This window comes from Neofelis nebulosa, chromosome 10, assembly GCF_028018385.1.
Source record: "Neofelis nebulosa isolate mNeoNeb1 chromosome 10, mNeoNeb1.pri, whole genome shotgun sequence".
NCBI classification, from domain to species: domain Eukaryota; kingdom Metazoa; phylum Chordata; class Mammalia; order Carnivora; family Felidae; genus Neofelis; species Neofelis nebulosa.
Window position 1 is genome coordinate 63,306,902 of NC_080791.1, and position 18,065 is coordinate 63,324,966.

At 45.5% G+C, this 18,065-nt stretch overlaps 1 protein-coding gene and 1 long non-coding RNA gene across 2 annotated transcripts in view; one reads left to right on the forward strand and one right to left on the reverse strand.

Annotated features, from left to right (window-relative positions):
• The window catches only part of LOC131487393 (uncharacterized), an 18,907-nt gene extending 1,059 nt beyond the window's left edge, over window positions 1-17,848 (forward strand). The window contains exon 3 of the long non-coding RNA XR_009249721.1: window positions 14,241-17,848. This is a non-coding gene — a long non-coding RNA (uncharacterized LOC131487393). The remainder of the gene's footprint in view (window positions 1-14,240) is intronic.
• On the reverse strand, window positions 8,300-16,936 carry HPX (hemopexin). Its single transcript, XM_058688049.1, has 10 exons — window positions 16,827-16,936; window positions 16,615-16,679; window positions 16,446-16,517; window positions 16,146-16,267; window positions 14,369-14,522; window positions 13,480-13,692; window positions 13,091-13,222; window positions 9,023-9,153; window positions 8,780-8,942; window positions 8,300-8,641 (listed from the first exon to the last, which is right to left on the reverse strand). The coding sequence occupies exons 1-10, from the start codon at window positions 16,907-16,909 to the stop codon at window positions 8,382-8,384; spliced, it is 1,395 nt and encodes a 464-aa protein (XP_058544032.1). The 5' UTR covers window positions 16,910-16,936; the 3' UTR covers window positions 8,300-8,381.
• Window positions 17,849-18,065: the final 217 nt, after the last annotated feature.

Below are 18,065 nucleotides of genomic sequence, written 5' to 3' on the forward strand. Positions count from 1 at the left end.
ACAGAGACACACATACACAGTAGCCTGGATACAGTTTTACTTCACCCTTCCCAGTGAATGGCACCACCCTCTACTGGATTGTCCAAGCCAGAAGCCTCAAGATCATCCTTGACTACACTTTCACTTGACTTGAGGTGAATATGAATGTTTTAAATTTGTTTACTATGGAAAATTTCAAATATATACAAAAGGAGACTTAACAGTATAATGAACCCTCATATACCCATCATTCAGTTTCAATAATTATTAATTCCTGGCCAAGAGTTTATTATGATTTGACAAACATTTATGATATATGAACCATGTACCAGGTCCCAACCTACAACCTAAGGATCCAAAGATGAATCAGATTTTACTGTAACCCAATCTGAAGATATAATATCTGACCTTGGTTCTTGAAAGATGAGTAAGAATTATCCAAGAGAGGAAGGGTGTCCTCCTCATTCATTCATTCTTTCTTTCAACAAATAATTGTGAGGCACTGTCCTTGGTGCTAGGAACATGTAAAGAAACAAGAATACATGGCATTGTCCCCACATTCATAAAACTTGAATAACAGGGGAAAGAGACATTAACATGTGGTTAGAAATGTCATGACTATCTTGAAGGAGATGGACAGGATGCTAGGAGCAGACTAAATTTGGCCTGGGAGGTTTGGGAAGGCTTTTATAAGGCAGTGGCACTTATGAGAGGGGAAGGGGTAAAGGAGATGGAGGTCATCCAGAAGAAGAGGAAATCACTCCAAGGCCAAGGAGAAGTACAAGAAGGCCAATATGGATGTGAGAATGGAGAAGTATTCTCATCTTATTAGATGAGCTAGAAAGGTGGATAGGTACCAAATCAAAAAGGGCCTTGTATATTAGGCTAAGCGTTCTGGACATTATTTTAAGGGGAATAAATAATCATCAGAGGGTTTGAGGCAGGGGAGTAGAATGTTCCCCCTTGTATTTTAGAAGATCACTTCAGCTGCTAAGTGGAGAATAGATAGGAGGAGGGCAAAATTGGCAGTGTGGGGACCAGTTAGGAGGCAATTGATGTAGTCTAGGTAGCAAATAATTATAGTGGTGGGAGTAGGGATGGAGAAAGGTGCATAGGTTTAACAAAAATTCAGTAGGTAGAATTCACAAAAATAGTGATCATTTGATTGATTGGCTATGGAAGTATGAATAAAGAGATGACTTCTGGATTTCTGCTGGAGCAAATGAAAATCCAGAAATATCACCCATTTACAAATCAGAATACTTGTCTTCCCAATCCCATTGAGTAGGATGGCTGCAGTATTCAGGGAAATCTCTTCAGATAACCAGAGGCACACAGTACAGGGTGGGGAAGGTGGGGAAAGGAGTCTAATTACCTAAGATGTAAAAAAGGAAATTGTACAGTTCACACATAGTGCAGTTTGACCTACACACAGTCTTCTTGAATCCCTGATCCCTTCGTGAGTCTGCAAAGCTTCCTGAATAATGGGGAGTCAAACTGTGTCCTTCACCCATCCTTTCTCTATTGTATCTCTTCTCCATTTCTAATGCTCTCCATGGCCTCAGAGCAATCAATAGCCTATGAACTGCCTCAGATGCTCAGTGTGTGGTTCTGACCAATGTAGGTCCCTCTGAGGCAGCAATCTTTTAAAGTTATTACTTTGAAACTATTAGGAAAAAACTTTATTTAAAAGCAAGTCTATCCAGGGGCACCTGGATGGCTCAGTTGGTTAAGCACTCAACTCTTGGTTTCGGCTTAGGTCACGATATCACAGTTTGTGAGTTTCAATCCTGCATCGGGCTCCACACTGACAGCGCAGAGCCTGCTTGGGATTTTCTCTCCCTCTCTCTCTGCCCCTTCCCTGCTTACACACACACCTCTCTCTCTCTCTCTCTCTCTCTCTCTCTCTCTCTCTCTCTCTCTCAAAATTAATAAATAAATAAACTTAAAAAAAAAAAAAAAAAGCAAATCTATCCAAAGTCACATACCAAGAATACTGGCTTTACGCTTTTTGGATTAATAAACCAGCCATTTAACATTACCAGGCAGTTGGCACCTGTGTCACCTATATGGAAGAATAGATCTTTCATCTCTATTAGCAGCAAAGACACTTGATGCAAAGGCAGCCTTTTATACCACTGTATATAAGTATTGCTTTGATATTGCAATTTTTCTTGTAGTTTATTCAATAAACCCTCTTCTGGGTGGTTGTTATGATTTGAAAAATCTATAAGGAGTAAAATATTTCCAAATATTATATGGAGTGGCATTCATAAGTCAGATGCTAGGCCTAGCAAGGACTTGCTTAATGCTCTTCTTGAACAGAACTATTTTAGTATATTCCTGGGAAGAGGATATAGGGTGAGAAGAGAAAAGGACTGAGGTGAAGTCTAGGAGTACCACCAGCATTTGGGGAGCCAGCAGAGGAAAAGAAGGCTAAGAAGAAAACTGAGAAGACACAGTAAGAGAACAATCAGCAAAGAGTAATGTCATGGAAGAAATCCAAGGGAGGAAAGACTTTCAAGGAGGAAGAAGTGGTCAACAGCATTGAATGCAGCAAAGATTTCCAATAAAAAAGTATCCTTTGAATTTGGCAACATTGAAGGCATGGATCCTCATGATATGATCTGTGTCAGCAGAAAATGAGGGCAGAAGCCACAATGCAAGAACATTGAACAAATGAAAATAAGGAAGTAGAATAAATAAGTGCAGACCCCCCCCCTTTCTTTTTTTTAAAAATTTTTTTTTTCCAACGTTTTTTATTTATTTTTGGGACAGAGAGAGACAGACAGAGCATGAACGGGGGAGGTGCAGAGAGAGGGAGACACAGAATCGGAAACAGGCTCCAGGCTCCGAGCCATCAGCCCAGAGCCCGACGCGGGGCTCGAACTCACGGACTGCGAGATCGTGACCTGGCTGAAGTCGGACGCTTAACCGACTGCGCCACCCAGGCGCCCCGACCCCCCCCCCTTTCAAGAAATTTGGAAGAAGGAATAGACAGCTGAAAAGTGATATGTGAATTTAAAGATTCTGGTTTTGTCTTTTTAAGATGGTAGAGACTTGAACATGGGTATAAATTACAAAAAGATACCAGTGGAGCAGATGAATTTGAAAATAAAAAAGATGATGAGGGGCACCTGGGTGGCTCAGTCATTTAAGCATCCTACTTTTGCTCAGGTCATGATCTCACAGTTGGTGAGTTTGAGCCCCTGATCAGGCTCTGTGCTGACAGCACGGAGCCTATTTGGGATTCTCTCTCCCTCTCTCTCTGCCCCTCCCCAACTCTCTCTCTCTCTCTCTCTCTCTCTCTCTCTCTCTCTCTCTCTCTCTCTCAAAGTAAACTTTAAAAAAAAAGGAAATAAAAAAGATGATGAGAGATGGAGGGAGATCCTGGAGGCAATAAGAGGAGGTAAGATCAAGAGTTCATGGAGAAGAATTAGACACCTTAACTTTATGAGCTGAATGGATAGGAATGAAGACAAGGGTATAGGTAGGGTAATTAATAAAGTGGAGCAGGCAAGAGGTTGAGGGATTTTGCACCTGGTGATATCAATATTGTCAAAATCTTTATCTGAGGAAGGAATATGTTTGGATGAAGAACAAGAAAAACCTTATAAGGTGAGTATTACCCTGTCGTGAACATGTTGTTGCCATTGTTGTTATCTGCACGGCACCCACCCCCTTCTTATTGGTAACAGCACATCAGTTTTCTCTGAAGATCCATCCCCACCCCACTCTGTGTGGTTCAGACGGGAATCATCTCAGTCCCATATCCATGTCAGTGCTGGATCCCTAACCTAGAGTCAGGTCAAAGTGATCAATTCAGAAATGGGTACATGATGGAATATGAGCAGTTTCCTGCAACTGTTGGGCAAGAGGTGTTCATAGAAGGCAAACCTGGTAGACATCTTGCCACAGGGAAGGATGAGCCTGCCTGAACAAAGCCAACTCAAGGCAGAGCTAAGGGGTGGAGTGAGACAGATGCCTGACAACATCAATTTAATACCTATATTTACCTCTGCCTAAAGTCCCATAAGTCAGTAAATTTACTTTGTGCTTAATTAATACTAATTTGAGTTAGGTTTTATCACCCAACTCATATATGATGAATATATGTGGCAGATGTTGCCTATTGGTACTCATCCCCACACCCACTCTTCTGTAGCCTCCCCTGTACTAACCGGGCTGGAAATCTGAAAGCCACATTTCTCAGATGCCTTTGTAGCATGAGGAGAGTAGGGGGAAGGGAGAGGTGCCTCTGGCAACATCAGCAGCAGTGGTTCCTGCCCAGCAAAAGCAGAGGTGATTCCAGTAGCATCAGCAGTGCAAACTCCGGGCGCATCAGCAGCTAGTGCAGATTTGTAGGCTCCAGCTCCTTGATCCACTCGTGTAGACGTGTACATTCCAGCTCCTTGGTTCTTGGGCAATAACTTTTCTCCCTTTTCCCCCTCTAAACCAAGGTGAATGGTAGTTTCCTGGTCTCTGAATAACTCTGTTTTCCCTTTTATGCTTCTGCAGATCTCCATTACGTTGTTGTTGTTGTTGTTGTTGTTGTTGTTGTTGTAGTTGTTAAGTAAGCTCAGCACCCGATGTGGGGCTTCAACTCATGACCCTAAGGTCAAGAGTCACATGTTCTACTGACCAAGCCAGCCAGCTGCCCCCCCCCTTACAACTTTGAAACAAATTCTTTGCTTTAAATCCTCCTCTACTTGTTATATCTGGAATGATTTCTGTATTTTTATTGAACAGCCATCAATACAATATGCATTCCTTTTTTGCATACACACATGCATGTACACACACATACACCACTCACAAAACTCAGAGAGGCTAAATTTCTCAAATATACAGAGTTAGTAAGTGGCCTAGCTAAGATTGGAATTCAGACATGACTGATTCTAAAGTTCTCACTCTTTTTCTGACCTAACATTGGTTTTTGTATTTCTTTTCTTTTTTTATAGCTAGATTAAGTAGAAATTAGAGGGGACAGAGAAAAGTATTGTTAAGTAAATTGTTCAGGTGATCAATCTTGATGTTCACCTAGGGTAAGGAAAGAATGGCTTTGAGGGGATGGAGGACTGGGAGATAATTAAGGGATCAAACATCTCTATAAAATCAAGGAGGTGGAGAAGGAGAATGTAGTTGTGCAGGAGGCAGAAACATAAGGATAAGAGGTTGTGGTCACAAGTGGGATGGTGGAACTTAAGGCATTTTTTTCACAGGAAGAGCAATTGTGAATAATGACTAGGGTCAGAGTTTGGTCATACTAATTGGATGGCTTCACCAACTGAGAGGACATAGCAGAAGGTTGGTAGATGATGGCCATAAGAATGGTATGGGGGCACAAGGGTGGTGCAGTTGGTTAGTCGTCCGACTTCGGCTCAGGTCATGATCTTACAGTTCATGGGTTAGAGCCCCACATCAGGCTCTGTGCTGACAGCTCAGAGCCTGGAGTCTGCTTCAGATTCTGTCTCCCTCGCTCTCTGCCCCTCCCCCACTCACGGTCTCTCTCTCTCTCTCTCTCTCTCTCTCTCTCAAAAATAAACATTAAAAAAAAAAGAATGGTATGGCTTGGGGCAGCTGGGTGGTTCAGTCAGTTGAGCGTCGGATTCTTGGTTTTGGCTCAGGGCATAATCTTGTGGTTTTAGGGATCAAGCCCCATGTCAGGCTCCAAGCTGATGGTGCAGAGCTTGCTTAGTATTCTCCCTCTCTCTCTGCCCCTCCCCTGCTCACTCACTATCTTTCTTTCTCAGTATAAATAAACATAAAAAGAAAAAAAAAAAAAAGAGAGGTATGGCTCACTTGCATGATGTCAAAGAAGGAATTTAGGAATTTAACCTGCATAGAAAGAGGAAGAGGGATACCTGGGTGGCTCAGTCGGTTAAGTGTCTGACTTTGGCTCGGGTCATGATCTTACAGTTCATGAGTTCGAGCCCCACATTGGGCTCTGTGCTAACAGCTCAGAGCCTGGAGCCTGCTTTGGATTCTGTGTCTCCCTCTGTCTGCCCCTCCCCCTCCTCTCTCGGTCTCTCTCCCTGTCTCTCTCTCAAAATAAATAAATATTAAACAAGAAAGAAAGAGAGAAAGAAAAGAAAGGGAGGGAGGGAGGGAGGAAGGAAAGAAGGAAGGGAAGGAAGGAAGGAAGGAAGGAAGGAAGGAAGGAAGGAAGGAAGGAAGGAAGGAAGGAAGGAAGGAAGAGGGGCACCTCGGTGGTTCAGTCAGTTAAGCATCCAAGTCTTGATTTCGGCTCAGGCCATGATCTCATGGTTCATGAGATCCAGCCCCGCATCAGGCTCTGCACTGACAGCATGGAGCCTGCTTAGGATTCTCTCTGTCTCTCTCCTTTCCCCTTCCCAACTCTCGTGCATGCATGCACATACCCTCTTTCTTTCCCTCTCAAAATAAACTTTTTTTTTTAAAGAGGAAGAGAAATGGTACACATGTGTATGGGAGTCATACTAATACTGATATTGTTGCCCATCTATTGGGACAGCTATAGGGAAAGGAGGGGGGACCCTGGAGCAGAGCCTGATCTCAGTTAAAGCTGGAGGTAAAGAGATAGAGAAGTGTATTAACTATGGAGTGTATAGAGAATATAGAGAAGCTTATTAACCATTGGGTGAATTCAAGAGGGTGCCATGAGAAGTTTGGGAAGGAGAGTGCAATTATGAGTGGGGAAAAAGAGCCACAGAGCAGTTTGGAGGTGAGATTTCTCACTTCCCCCTCAGCCTTCTATCCAATATTTTAGCAAGCCCTATAGACTGTCTTCTAAATGCTTCTTGATCCACCTACTTCTCTTCATCTCCATTACCACCCAGTGTCCAGGTCTATGTGATTTACCACCTAGTAACAGCACCAGGCTCCTCAGTGATCTCACATCCATTGTGGCCTCCTTTCACCCAGTCACAGTGATCTCTCTAAAATGTACACCTCAACACTCCATACCCATGTCTAAAATCCCTCAGTAGGTCTTCATTGCCCCCAAAGACAGACAAAATCTTAGCTTCTTAGCCTGGCATGAACTCATAAGCCCCTGCTTCCTTCTCCAACCTCATCTCCCACCAGCCCTTCATCTAGCTCCCCTGAATTACTGTGGTTCCCAATCCTGGGTATTTCTTCTGCTCTGGCTTTTCTTTGCTTGTGTTCCCTCCTGCCTATAATGCTCCTGGAATGGTACTGCATAGTAGGCAGTGAATATATATTTGCTAAAGGGATTCCATACATTCTACTCCTCTTTTGAAACTCAGATTAAGTGTTATGTGTAAAGGCTTTCCTAACCCCTTCATCCCAGGCATTGCTGGCTCCACTCTCTTTTGTATATACAGTCTTCCACCTTAATCTCTATCTCACTTTATTGCATTTGTCTAATGCCTTGTCTGGGGTCCCCTCTTGACCGTGATATAGAGTTGGAGATTATTGAGGGCAGGGACTGTGTAATTCGTTGACTGATACACTGCTCTGCACATAGGAGGTAAGTGGATGAAAGAAGCATGAGTAGGATCTTTTCTGTGAGTTCCTTGGAAACAATCTAGAGGCTTCCAAGTGACAGAGCAGGTGGGAGAAGAGAATAAAGAGACTTAGATTTCCTCCTCAGAGAGGAGAAAGTTAACCTTGAGTACCAGAATTGCTGGATAACTGTTTAGACACCTCCAAGCTCTCTAGTATGATATAGTGATGGCCCTAGATGTAGTACATCAACTGAATGAGGCCCAGACCTGAGACTCTGGCCTTATCCTTACCCCTCAGACTGAAGGAAGGGCAGCCAGCCCTATAAGGATAATCATCCAGACATCATCAGGGATGAAGGAGAAAGCTCAAGATTCTTCTTGGGAGTGGACCCCTCAGCTCTGGTGCCTCACCCCTAACCTCTGTTCCCAGCCCCAGCCAACCTCAAGTCCTGGGTCCATCCTGATCTAAGAGGCCCAGATTCATCTCCTTCCCTCCCTCCCAGCCACTGAGGCTGGTGAAGGAACCTTAGGCAGTCTCCTGGTCCAGTAGGACTGACTGGTGCATATCAAGAACCACTCTATGACCTGGCCTCCCAGTGCAAAGCCCTGTATGGCAGTTGGAGCTTGTCAGTCTACTGTTCTAGCCACCAAATTCCCACAAAACAAGGGGCCCCCAGGTCAGGAGGGGTTGGCCTTAAACCAGATAAGGCCGTGGTTTGGAGTGTGGATCTACTTCCAGGGATTTGTCTCTCAGCCCTCCCCTCCCTTGCTTCCCACAGCCTCATTTGAACTTGAGAGCCTCCAAAGAGATGTCATTAGCTTCTTAATTCAAAGGAAGAAGTGAGATTGTTCCACAACCAGGGCCCCTTGAGTCCAGCAAAGAAGCACTCTGGCTTTATTGTAAGGAAAATAGGCAGAAGGGGCTATGCCAGACTCATGTCAAGAGCCCTCCTCTCAATGACTGCAGCCCAGGAGGCTGTCCACTCTCAGGGGCTGGGGTAGGGTCTTGGCTGTGTTCAGTTTCTCCACATCACTGTAGCAGTACAAATTGGGGCCATGGATGAGGTACAAGCCAAGGCCATTGGCAGAACATGAGTTGGGGCCAAGGGACTTTTCCACACACAGGGCCCCATCAACCTTCTCATGGGGCCAAGGAAGCTCCGTCCATGTGGCTTGGGCTCCTAACTCCAGGTCCAGCCACCACAGCTTCCGTCCTGGGAAGAAGGCATCAGACATAACATGGCTTACACATCATGGGGATCCCGATCTTGCCCTTCTTATGCCCTGATGGGGATCTATGCCATGGAGATATAGCAGCATAAGTCACCCTTTAGTATCCAGATGCCCCTCACCTGCCATAATGTGGAGCCGAGAAGACCCAGGACAAGTAAAGGCTGCATCTACAGCCTCAAGGTTGATCCCATGAGGGCTCCCAAATTCCTTCTCCAGCCTCTTTGGATAACCATCTACTAGAGTATAGCCTCCTTTAGTCAAGAAGATATATATCTGAGTGCCCTGGAGGAAAAAGGACATTAATCAGCATAGAGCTGGATATTCTCCCAGTCACCATTTCAAGCTTCTCTCCCAACACATACCTGGATCAGGTAAAGTTTATCATCCCAGGAAAAGGCAGCATCCACTGTTGAAGGACCCTGGGGCCACTGATGGACAATGGGCCAGCTGTGCCACCCATCCCGGCTGGTGTCCAGACGCCAGTAGTGGGACCCTGTGGGGTATCAGAGGTACCTTTAGTGCTGGTGGTAAAAGACCAGGCAGTGAACAGGCAAGTAACAGGTACAGGAATAGTCCTGAGAAGGAGGAGAGAACATCCAGAGGCCAAGAGTGAAGAGGCCAGGTGAGAGGAGCTAGAGCAGGACTTCAGCAAAGTTGGGCATGGTGACCTGATTGGAGCTGGAGTCACTGGGGGCCTGACAGAAGGGCAAGCATGGAGAACAGTGGCCAAAGTCCCAAGAAGGTTGGTGGATGCTCCCTATGCATCTCAGACATCCATGTACAAAAGTACTACAGATGAGACACAGTAACCAGAAGTTGAAAGGAAAGCACCACAGCACACTCCCACTGAGTGTTCTCATTCTGGTGGTGTTCTCTAATCCCTTGAGGTGACAGGAGAATGAGGGAGTAGCCAGACCAGCATCCTCATTTTCTTCTCCCCATCTCATAACAACTTACTAAAGGAATTGTCTAAGTTCCCATTTATCTTTCCTTCCTTACCCCACTTCACTTACACTTATGTCCTCCTCCATTGAAACTGTACTTTTCAAGGTCGTCAGTGTCCTCCAACTTGCCAAATCTAATCGTCGATTCTGTCTCCATCCTGCTCCGCCTCTCAGCAGCATTTGACTGCTCACGACTCCCTTCTTGAAAGATCTTTTTTTGGATCTTGGCTCCTGTGATACCAGCCTCTTCCAGTGTTCCTCTAAATTTTTTTTGACTATTCTTCTCTTTAGCCTGGTATCTTATATTGGAATCCTCTAGTTTGGGCCTTGTCACTACCTACACTCACTGCCTTGGTGATTTCACCCAGTCCAGGGCTTTAAATACCATCTTTATGCTGATGACTTTTGATCTGTCTTCTTCAGCTTTCATGGACCTCTCCTTTGAGCATCAGGCTTAAACTAAACTGCCTACCCACCATGTCCATGTGGGTCCATTAGGCACCAAAAGCCTACCCTGTGTAAACTGATTTCTGCCCCCTGCCAAATACATACACGTATGCGCACGTGCGCACACACACGCACACACACCCCTACTCTTTCCCTAGTCTTTCCCAATTTTAGGAAAAGGAACTACCGGTCACCTAGTTGCCCAGGCCCCAAAAGCTAAGTCATTTCTTGAAACCTCTCTTTTCCCTTCCCCACTCGATCCAATATTCAATCCATTGGTTAATGCTGTCAGCTCGAGGGGTGCCTAGGTGGCTCAGTCAGTTAAGTATCTGACTCTTGATTTTGGCTCACGTCATGATCTCACGGTTTGTGACTTTGAGCCCCTCACTGGGCTCTGTGTTGACAGCACAGGGCCCACATGGGATCCTTTCTCTTCCTCTCTCTCTGCCCCTCCCTTTCTCTCATGAGCGCTCTCTGTCTCTCAAAAATAAATAAACTTTTTTTAAAAAATGCTGTTGGCTCAACCTCCAAAATATATTATGATGACTCCTCACCACTTCTGCTATTATCCTAGTCCAAGCTGGTATTGTGTCTAATCCAGACAACTGCAAGAAGTACTAGCTGGATTCCCTGCTTATACAATTGTATCTTTAATGACTTGGGTCCTCCAGGATGATCTTCAAAAAATAAGTGAGAACATATCACAGTCATGCTCAAGGCCCCCTCCTGGCTTTCTTTCACAGTTGAAAATCCTTATCAGGCCTATTTAATCTGGCCCCTGCTTCCCTCTTTTCAAACCACTCACCTCCTCCTTCACTGTTCCTTAGCCTCACTGGCCTCTTTTCCTGATTCATCAATGTATCTGCTGTCTACCTTCCCTAAAATGCTTTTCCTCCAGTGCTTTATGTACCTAATGCCTTTTCATCACTGAAATCTCAGCTCAAAAGCATTTCTTCAAAGAAGGGGACCCTCATTTTCCTCACCTCTATCTCATTATCCTGTCCTAATTTCTTCGCAGCTTTTTTTGACACCTAACATTTTCAATTTCATATTTAAAAACATCAACAATTTTTAAATCCATACCAAATGGTATTTGAGAATAAGAAACATTCTGATGTTCCCAGAACACTTCACAACTACCTAAATTATTCTTTTCTTTTTCTTTCTTATTGCCCTGTCTTCCTTAGTCAAGCTCTATGAAGGCATGTGTCTCATCTGCTGTGTTGACTACTGTATCCCAGTGCCTAGAAAAATGCCCAGTGCCTCTCAGGTGCTCAATCATTATTTGTTGAATAAATAGCTGATGTTCTCACCCTACCCACAAGTTCTCTTTATAGTTGTTTACTGGGTATGTCATGGAGACTCCGTATCCACCTTCACCTCCTTACGAAACTACCCTGCTCGTGGCCCCTATTTTGAGAATGGGCTGTGGTGCTCTTTGTACAGAGGAAATAAGTGATGAGCCCCTTTTCCATCACTAGCCAATGCACACACTGATCAGCAATCACTCCAATGTGGTCTGGAATAAAAATATGGGCTGGGTCAGATTTGCTCTCTGGCAACCCAAGTAGGAAAAAGAGTAAGTGAGGCAGTTTCCAGTTGGATCTGAGGCTAAAAGATCATGAATAGAGAGAAGGAAGAGGGCATGATGGTCCTCGTGCAAGCCAACATTGTGAAAAGGCGGGAAGAATAGGTAAGAAGCTATGACGCAGAGAAAGAAAGATATATTGGAGAGAAGAGAGGACCAGCCCTATGCTAAGTAGCTGAGTCACGTGAATGTTTTCACCAAGATAGTGAATTCTCACTTCAGCTGGGGATTTTTAACATAATGGTATTCTCTCCATAGCTGGTACTCTGTCATCAACTAGGGAACATATCTAATACCTCTGATTTGGGAGTACAGCTAAATTCTATTCAGGGCCACATGGCCTGGAGGTTCTATGATCTCTCCATGGCTGGGTATTCTCTCTACATCCCCATGTGGTCCCTATGGCCCTGATTTCTCAATGATCTCTACCTCCTTCCCTTTATCTCTGTCTCACTTTTTCTGTGTGTTCTCCTGGTGGTCCTATGCTTTCACCATAGCTTCATGGTCTGATAGTTATGTGTTCTTACCATGGCATGTATTTACAGTATAAGTCTCTATTTTCACTACAGGTGTGTGTTTCATCATGGATGAATGTTCTCATTATAGCATGCGTTTCTGTTGTGGAGATGTACTCTCCTCATGACTGTGTCTTTTTCAGTATAGCTTGGTAGTCATGTCTGATCAGATTTGTCCAGGGTTTAGGAGCAAAACAGGATTTTCACCATTCTGTGTTCTCACCACTATTTTACATTTGTACCTGATCATACATTTATCTTGGGCTGAATGTAACTTGGTTGCTTTACTCCTTCTCTTGGAGCTATCCTCAAGTGTGGATCAAGACTCATCACTTTGTGCCTCACTAAACCCAGAACATCCCTAGGTATCATTACATGGCCTTTACCAATTAATGCCACAGGTCTGGAGAGAGGTGTCTCCCCAGTCACTAAAAGAAGAAACCTCCTTGGGCTAGTGAAGGTCTAAGGGACCCAAAACATGTTGCAGGTTCTCAGCAACAGGAACACCTCATCCCCAGGTAATGCTGTGCCCAGAGGCCTGAACTAAGAACAAGCACTTGGAAAAAGATGGAACTCCTAAGGATATACTTAGGGGGAGCTAGAGGACCTGGCAAGATGTGCAAGAGCAAAGGGAATATAATATAAGGAGTTATATGGCCCCACAGAGGGCACAGACCTGAGAGTAGAGGGTACTGGGAAGCAGACAGGTAGATGAAGTTAGAGGCCTGGGCAATGAGAGACAAGGTTGAACAATATGCATCAGAAGAGATGAGGAATAAAAAAATTGCATGCTGAGGATGCTAAGGATGGGGTCCAAGGGGACAAATAAGGGATGCAGTGATGAAAGTGGAGGAAGTACATCAGAGATGGGAGATACATGCGAAAGAGATGGGAGGAATGGAGGGCAGAGATGGGGGAATTAGGGGTATCTCTCACCACTAAAGGCATACGTGGCACCATGGTTGTCAGTCAGCAGTGCAGATAAGACTAGATCTGGGCCACAGCGCACATCCCTATGGCCAGGGTGGGTACCATTCCCATGGCCTGTCCCATTCCTGTGTCCATGGCCTGGGAAGAGAAATAGGTGAGGGGGAACACAGAGGGAGGTCAGAGGTCAGAATGCAGTCTGAGGTGGAAGAGATGGCAAGGATTAGTGGGAATGTAGGCTTCTCCCACAGGAGGACAACTGGGAAGATCCAGCATGGAGATGGGGCTAGGGCAAGGGCCAAAGTACTATACCAGAGAATTTAGGTAGGAGCTGGGGTATGAAAACTCAGGGGAGGTAGATGAATTCCAGTAGGTTTCAGGGGCTAGGGCTTTCTCACCTCTGCCAGGGCAGGGTATGAAGTAGTCTCGAACATCCAGAGGGTACTTTGGAAGCACCTCTCCCGTGACAGGGTTGAAGCGCAGGAATTGGTTACCCCGGAAGCAGTAGTAGCGGCTGAGCCATCGCAGGGCAGAGGAGCAGTTCCCAACAGCCGGCCAGGAACGCTCCTTTGTGGCTCCCGTAGTCAAGTCCCAGAACCATGTGTGGTTACCTTTGTCCGATCAATCAACAAGCATTCAGTGGGCCAGGCTACACCCTCCCTTATACTTGCACTGGGCCCAGGCTGGGCCAGATATGATCCTGGCCATGTGAAGCTCACAGCCCACAGGGAAACAGTTGAGAATGATCATACAATAAAATTCAGCAGGAAAATGCACATGATTGGCTCAACAAGTACGGTGAGGAGAGAGGGAAAACTTTCCAGAGAAGGTGATATTTAAATTAATACCTGAAGCAGGAGTTACAAGGCAGAGAATAGGAGGAAAAGGAACTCCAGAGAAAGGAAAGTCTGAAGCATGAAGCAAATTGGGTGTATAGGGAACAGCATAGTGTCTCTGGAACTTCATATTCAAGGTAAGGGCATGATGAGTGTCGAGGCTGGAGGGTCAGTAGGAACTTGCTCATGGAGAACCTTATATGTAAGACTAAGGAATACAGATTTATCCTAAGGGTCATGGGGAACAGTGAAGAACTTTTAGCAAAATTGCACCATTACCTCACCCAGGATGACTTCCTCTCCTTTCCCTATTTGACCTCTAGATCATAACTGGCATCTCTATTTCTTCCCTTCCTTGGGAAGCCATATGGTGGCTCTACCATCCCTGTGTTACCTCAATCACCACCAACCGACTATTACTCCAGTCTCTCTTATTCCTGCCTCGACTGACCTTGGAAGAAGAGGACACCCTCATCTTGGCATTCCCCACGGTGACATTCCACAGCTGCATCCACTGGGGATGGAATTCCAGGAAACTCTTCTTGGAGCAACTTAGGATATCCTTTCTCTTTCTTCTCCGGAGGGTACACCCAGACTTTGTCCCCCTGCATATAAATCACTCTATTTTTAACTGTGCACCTCCACATGCTGCCATTCTGCATTTACACACAACATCTTTGATATATTGCATCTATACAATGTCCTCCTGTAGGTCTACACACTTTCGATCCACCTGTGGATAACAATGTGCTGACCCCTTGCACAAATACTAGTATGTGCAAATCCCACCACTGTTGCTATAATACATGCACACATCTGGCTGTGTACAACCAGAGACTCCCATGGCACACTTATCTGTAACACCATTAGTCTTGGCAAACACATCCACACATAGTCATCCTGCAGTCATCCATCCATTCATACATTCATTTGTTTATCTATGTATTCATCCATTCACTCAAGAAACAGTTGCTAAATGACTACCATATGCCAGATATTGTGAAAGGCACTGAGGATAAAAGGATAACAAGATTGTCTCTGCCTTCAAAGAGTTCACTGTAGAAAAGCAGAAAGGATCCTACAATCCTAGCCATGCAGCCACCAAAGTGGAAACATGTGAAGTGCATTGGGAATATAGGCAGAGTGTTTAAGCTTACTTAGAGAATTCCTGGAAGCCTTCACAGAGGAGGAAGCATTTAGGCCTGAGTAGGAATTTTTCAGGTGGACAAGTGTGGAAAGGGTGTTACCAGCAGAGGGAGCAGAGGGAGCAGCCAGCACAAAGCCTGCACAAACAACTACATGTAGTCTCATGTAGCTGGCACACAGTGAATGTGGTGGGGGAGGAGAAAAGCTTGGAAAGATAACCAAAGGCCAGAACTCGAGCCCCATGTGTACCTGACTTGTAGGAATTGGCACAGTGTGGTACCACTTAGTGAAACAGGGGACACAGCAGGAAGGGTAGGTTTGTGAGAAAGATACTAAGTTCAGTTTGGGAGATATTGAATTTGAGGTGCTACAGAACATCTAAGTCGAAGATGTCTGCAGGAAATAGGAACGAGATGTCTGGAGCTCTGGGAGATATCCAGATCTGGTGTCCACAACACAGAGAGTCCTCAGAGCTGTAGCAATGGTTGAGATCACCCAGGGAGGGTATATCTGGGACAGATCTCCAAGGAACATACAGGGACTGGCTGAGGATAAGAGCAAGAAAGAGGCAGGAGGGGAAATCAAGCTGGCAGCGAGGGCTGCCCCAAGCACACAGCACCTTATGCAAATTAGGAGAAGGCACCCCTTCCTCTGAGCAGACATAGCCTGGGCCAGGGCATGGGACTTGGTGAGCACAGAAGACTTGATTTCATCTTCCACTCACACCCTAGTCAGATGCCATTGTTATGAACAGCCTGGCCACCATACAAAGAGTACTTGATGCAGAGTCATGGAAATCAAGGGAAGAAATTACCAGGAAGGAAAGGATGGCCAAAAGCATCAGGAGTAGCAGAGAAGTCTGTATAAAGATTGGGCCTGAAGAATAGCCCCTGGATGCTGTGCCTGCCAGGCCCACATGCACATACACTCGCTTGGCTTGAGCTTCTTCAGGAAAATAAGGCACAGGGGGAGGAAGTCTGGAACCTACAGGTAAGGAGTCCATGCTAGGGCCACCTGTGGGAGGCTCTATAATGTCCATTCTAGCCCTTCCCGGCCCAGCCCTGACCTTGGCCCAGAAGTACCTTGATCAGGAAGACACTGTTGTGACCACGGCGGAATGCAGCATCCACAGGGCTGGTGAAATTCTTCCACCTCTCTGAGATTAACTCCCGGACCCATTTGTGACTCTTCCACACGAACTCCCCTGAAAAACACACACTCACTGAGGGACCCAGAACAAACATTTGGCCTACTGAGATAGTTACAGAGAAGCTGTGTGTGATACCCTCAGATAATTTCTGAGATCTTCCACAGACAGATACACCCTCGGTGAATGGGACCAAGTCTGAAGTCCCAAATGCCCCAAACCCAGCCCCTCCTACCTTTAAAAAAGAGCATGGCCCCATGTTCATCCAGGGTGGTAGCATCAAAGCTCCAGCCATCCGAACAGGGTTCTGGGATGGAGGTGGGGAGATGCAAGTAAAAGACCAGTCAGGTAATACAATGCAGAGACACAGACAGACAGACAGATTCAGGGAGTTGGGGCCTCACCTGTCACATCTGGGTTCACTCTGGCCCCACTCCCACCTTCAGCTCCGTTCCCAGGGGTACCATCCCTAGAGACAAGACAGATAGTTGTCTGGATCCACTGGGCCAAATCCCTCTCCTTTAGCTCCTGTCTTCAAACTTGCAGGGCCCTAAAAACTGGCCCTATCCCACTTTAGCCCAGTCCCCAATCCTTCCCCAACCCCAGCTTTACTCACGGAGGAAGAGGGTGGGCAAGGGTCAGAGACCAGCACAGGCCCAACAACCCCAGTGCAACTGGTACGCCCAGTGCACGAGCCATGCTGAGATGCCACAGGATAGCTCTGGGCACCTGGATGAGCCCCCTATATAGAGATGGCAGCAGCACCACCCCCACCACGAGCCTGCTGAAACTCCAAGTCCTGTCTGTCAGAACTATGCCAATATTGGCTGATTACATCAGCGCAAATAAGGTCAGGGTCTGGACAGAAATCTGAGTCCAAGACTAACTCTTCCCGGCAAGAGGCCCCATCCCCCTTCAATGACTTTTGAGCAGTAACTAGCCCCTGCCATTGATGCCCAGTTGTGACTCTCATCACCTTGGTGATGGGTCCAGGTGCCCATAAGGTCAAGGAAGGGCATAGATGGATTGAGAAGCACCTTTCTGTGGTTGGATTTACCTCTATAATGGGGGAGGAGAGAAGAGGAAATTACCACTTTTGTGTACTAAGTGTCAAGCCCTGCTCTAAGATAGCTAAAGACACTGATACACATATTTAGCAAGCAGACATTCATACAAACATACTTAGACATACTCAGAGAACAGCTTTTTTCCAAGCTTTATCAAGGGTCTTTCTGGGGGCATTCCCAAATCTCTTCAGCTTTGCCCTTAATGGGTCAATAATATTTCGCTGTCGCCAAATGTCCAAGTCCTGCCCCCAGCCCCACCCCTACTGGCAAAGAGCTTTGAAAAATCACCTGGGAGGGAAGGGCTAAATGGGGCAGAAAGAGGTGTCTCTCTCCCAGATTGCATTTCTAGTAATTAGTCTTTCTTGGTAGTTTCCACCTTAAGGGAAAAGTACTTTATTTACCCATCACAGAATAAATAGAACTGTAACTGGGGTTTCACAATATTTACTGCTGAGTCTTGCTTAAATGCTATCTTCTGAATGAAGTCTTTCTCGACCACCTTATCTAGCCATTTCAGACACTTGCATATTTCCTTTATGTCACTTATTAAATCTTGAAATTATTTCATCTATTTATTTGTTGCTTTGTTTGTTTGTTTTGCCCATCCTGTTTACCATTACATTCTATCCATCTAAAATAGTACCTGGTGCATAATGGATGCCCAATAATTATTTGTTGAATGGGGGAAAAAAACAGATTTCAAGTACTGACTACTGTTGCTATTATTGCAGTCAAATTTCTGACAATTTGTTTTCCTTCTGGGGAAAGGGGTATATCAGGAATTGGGG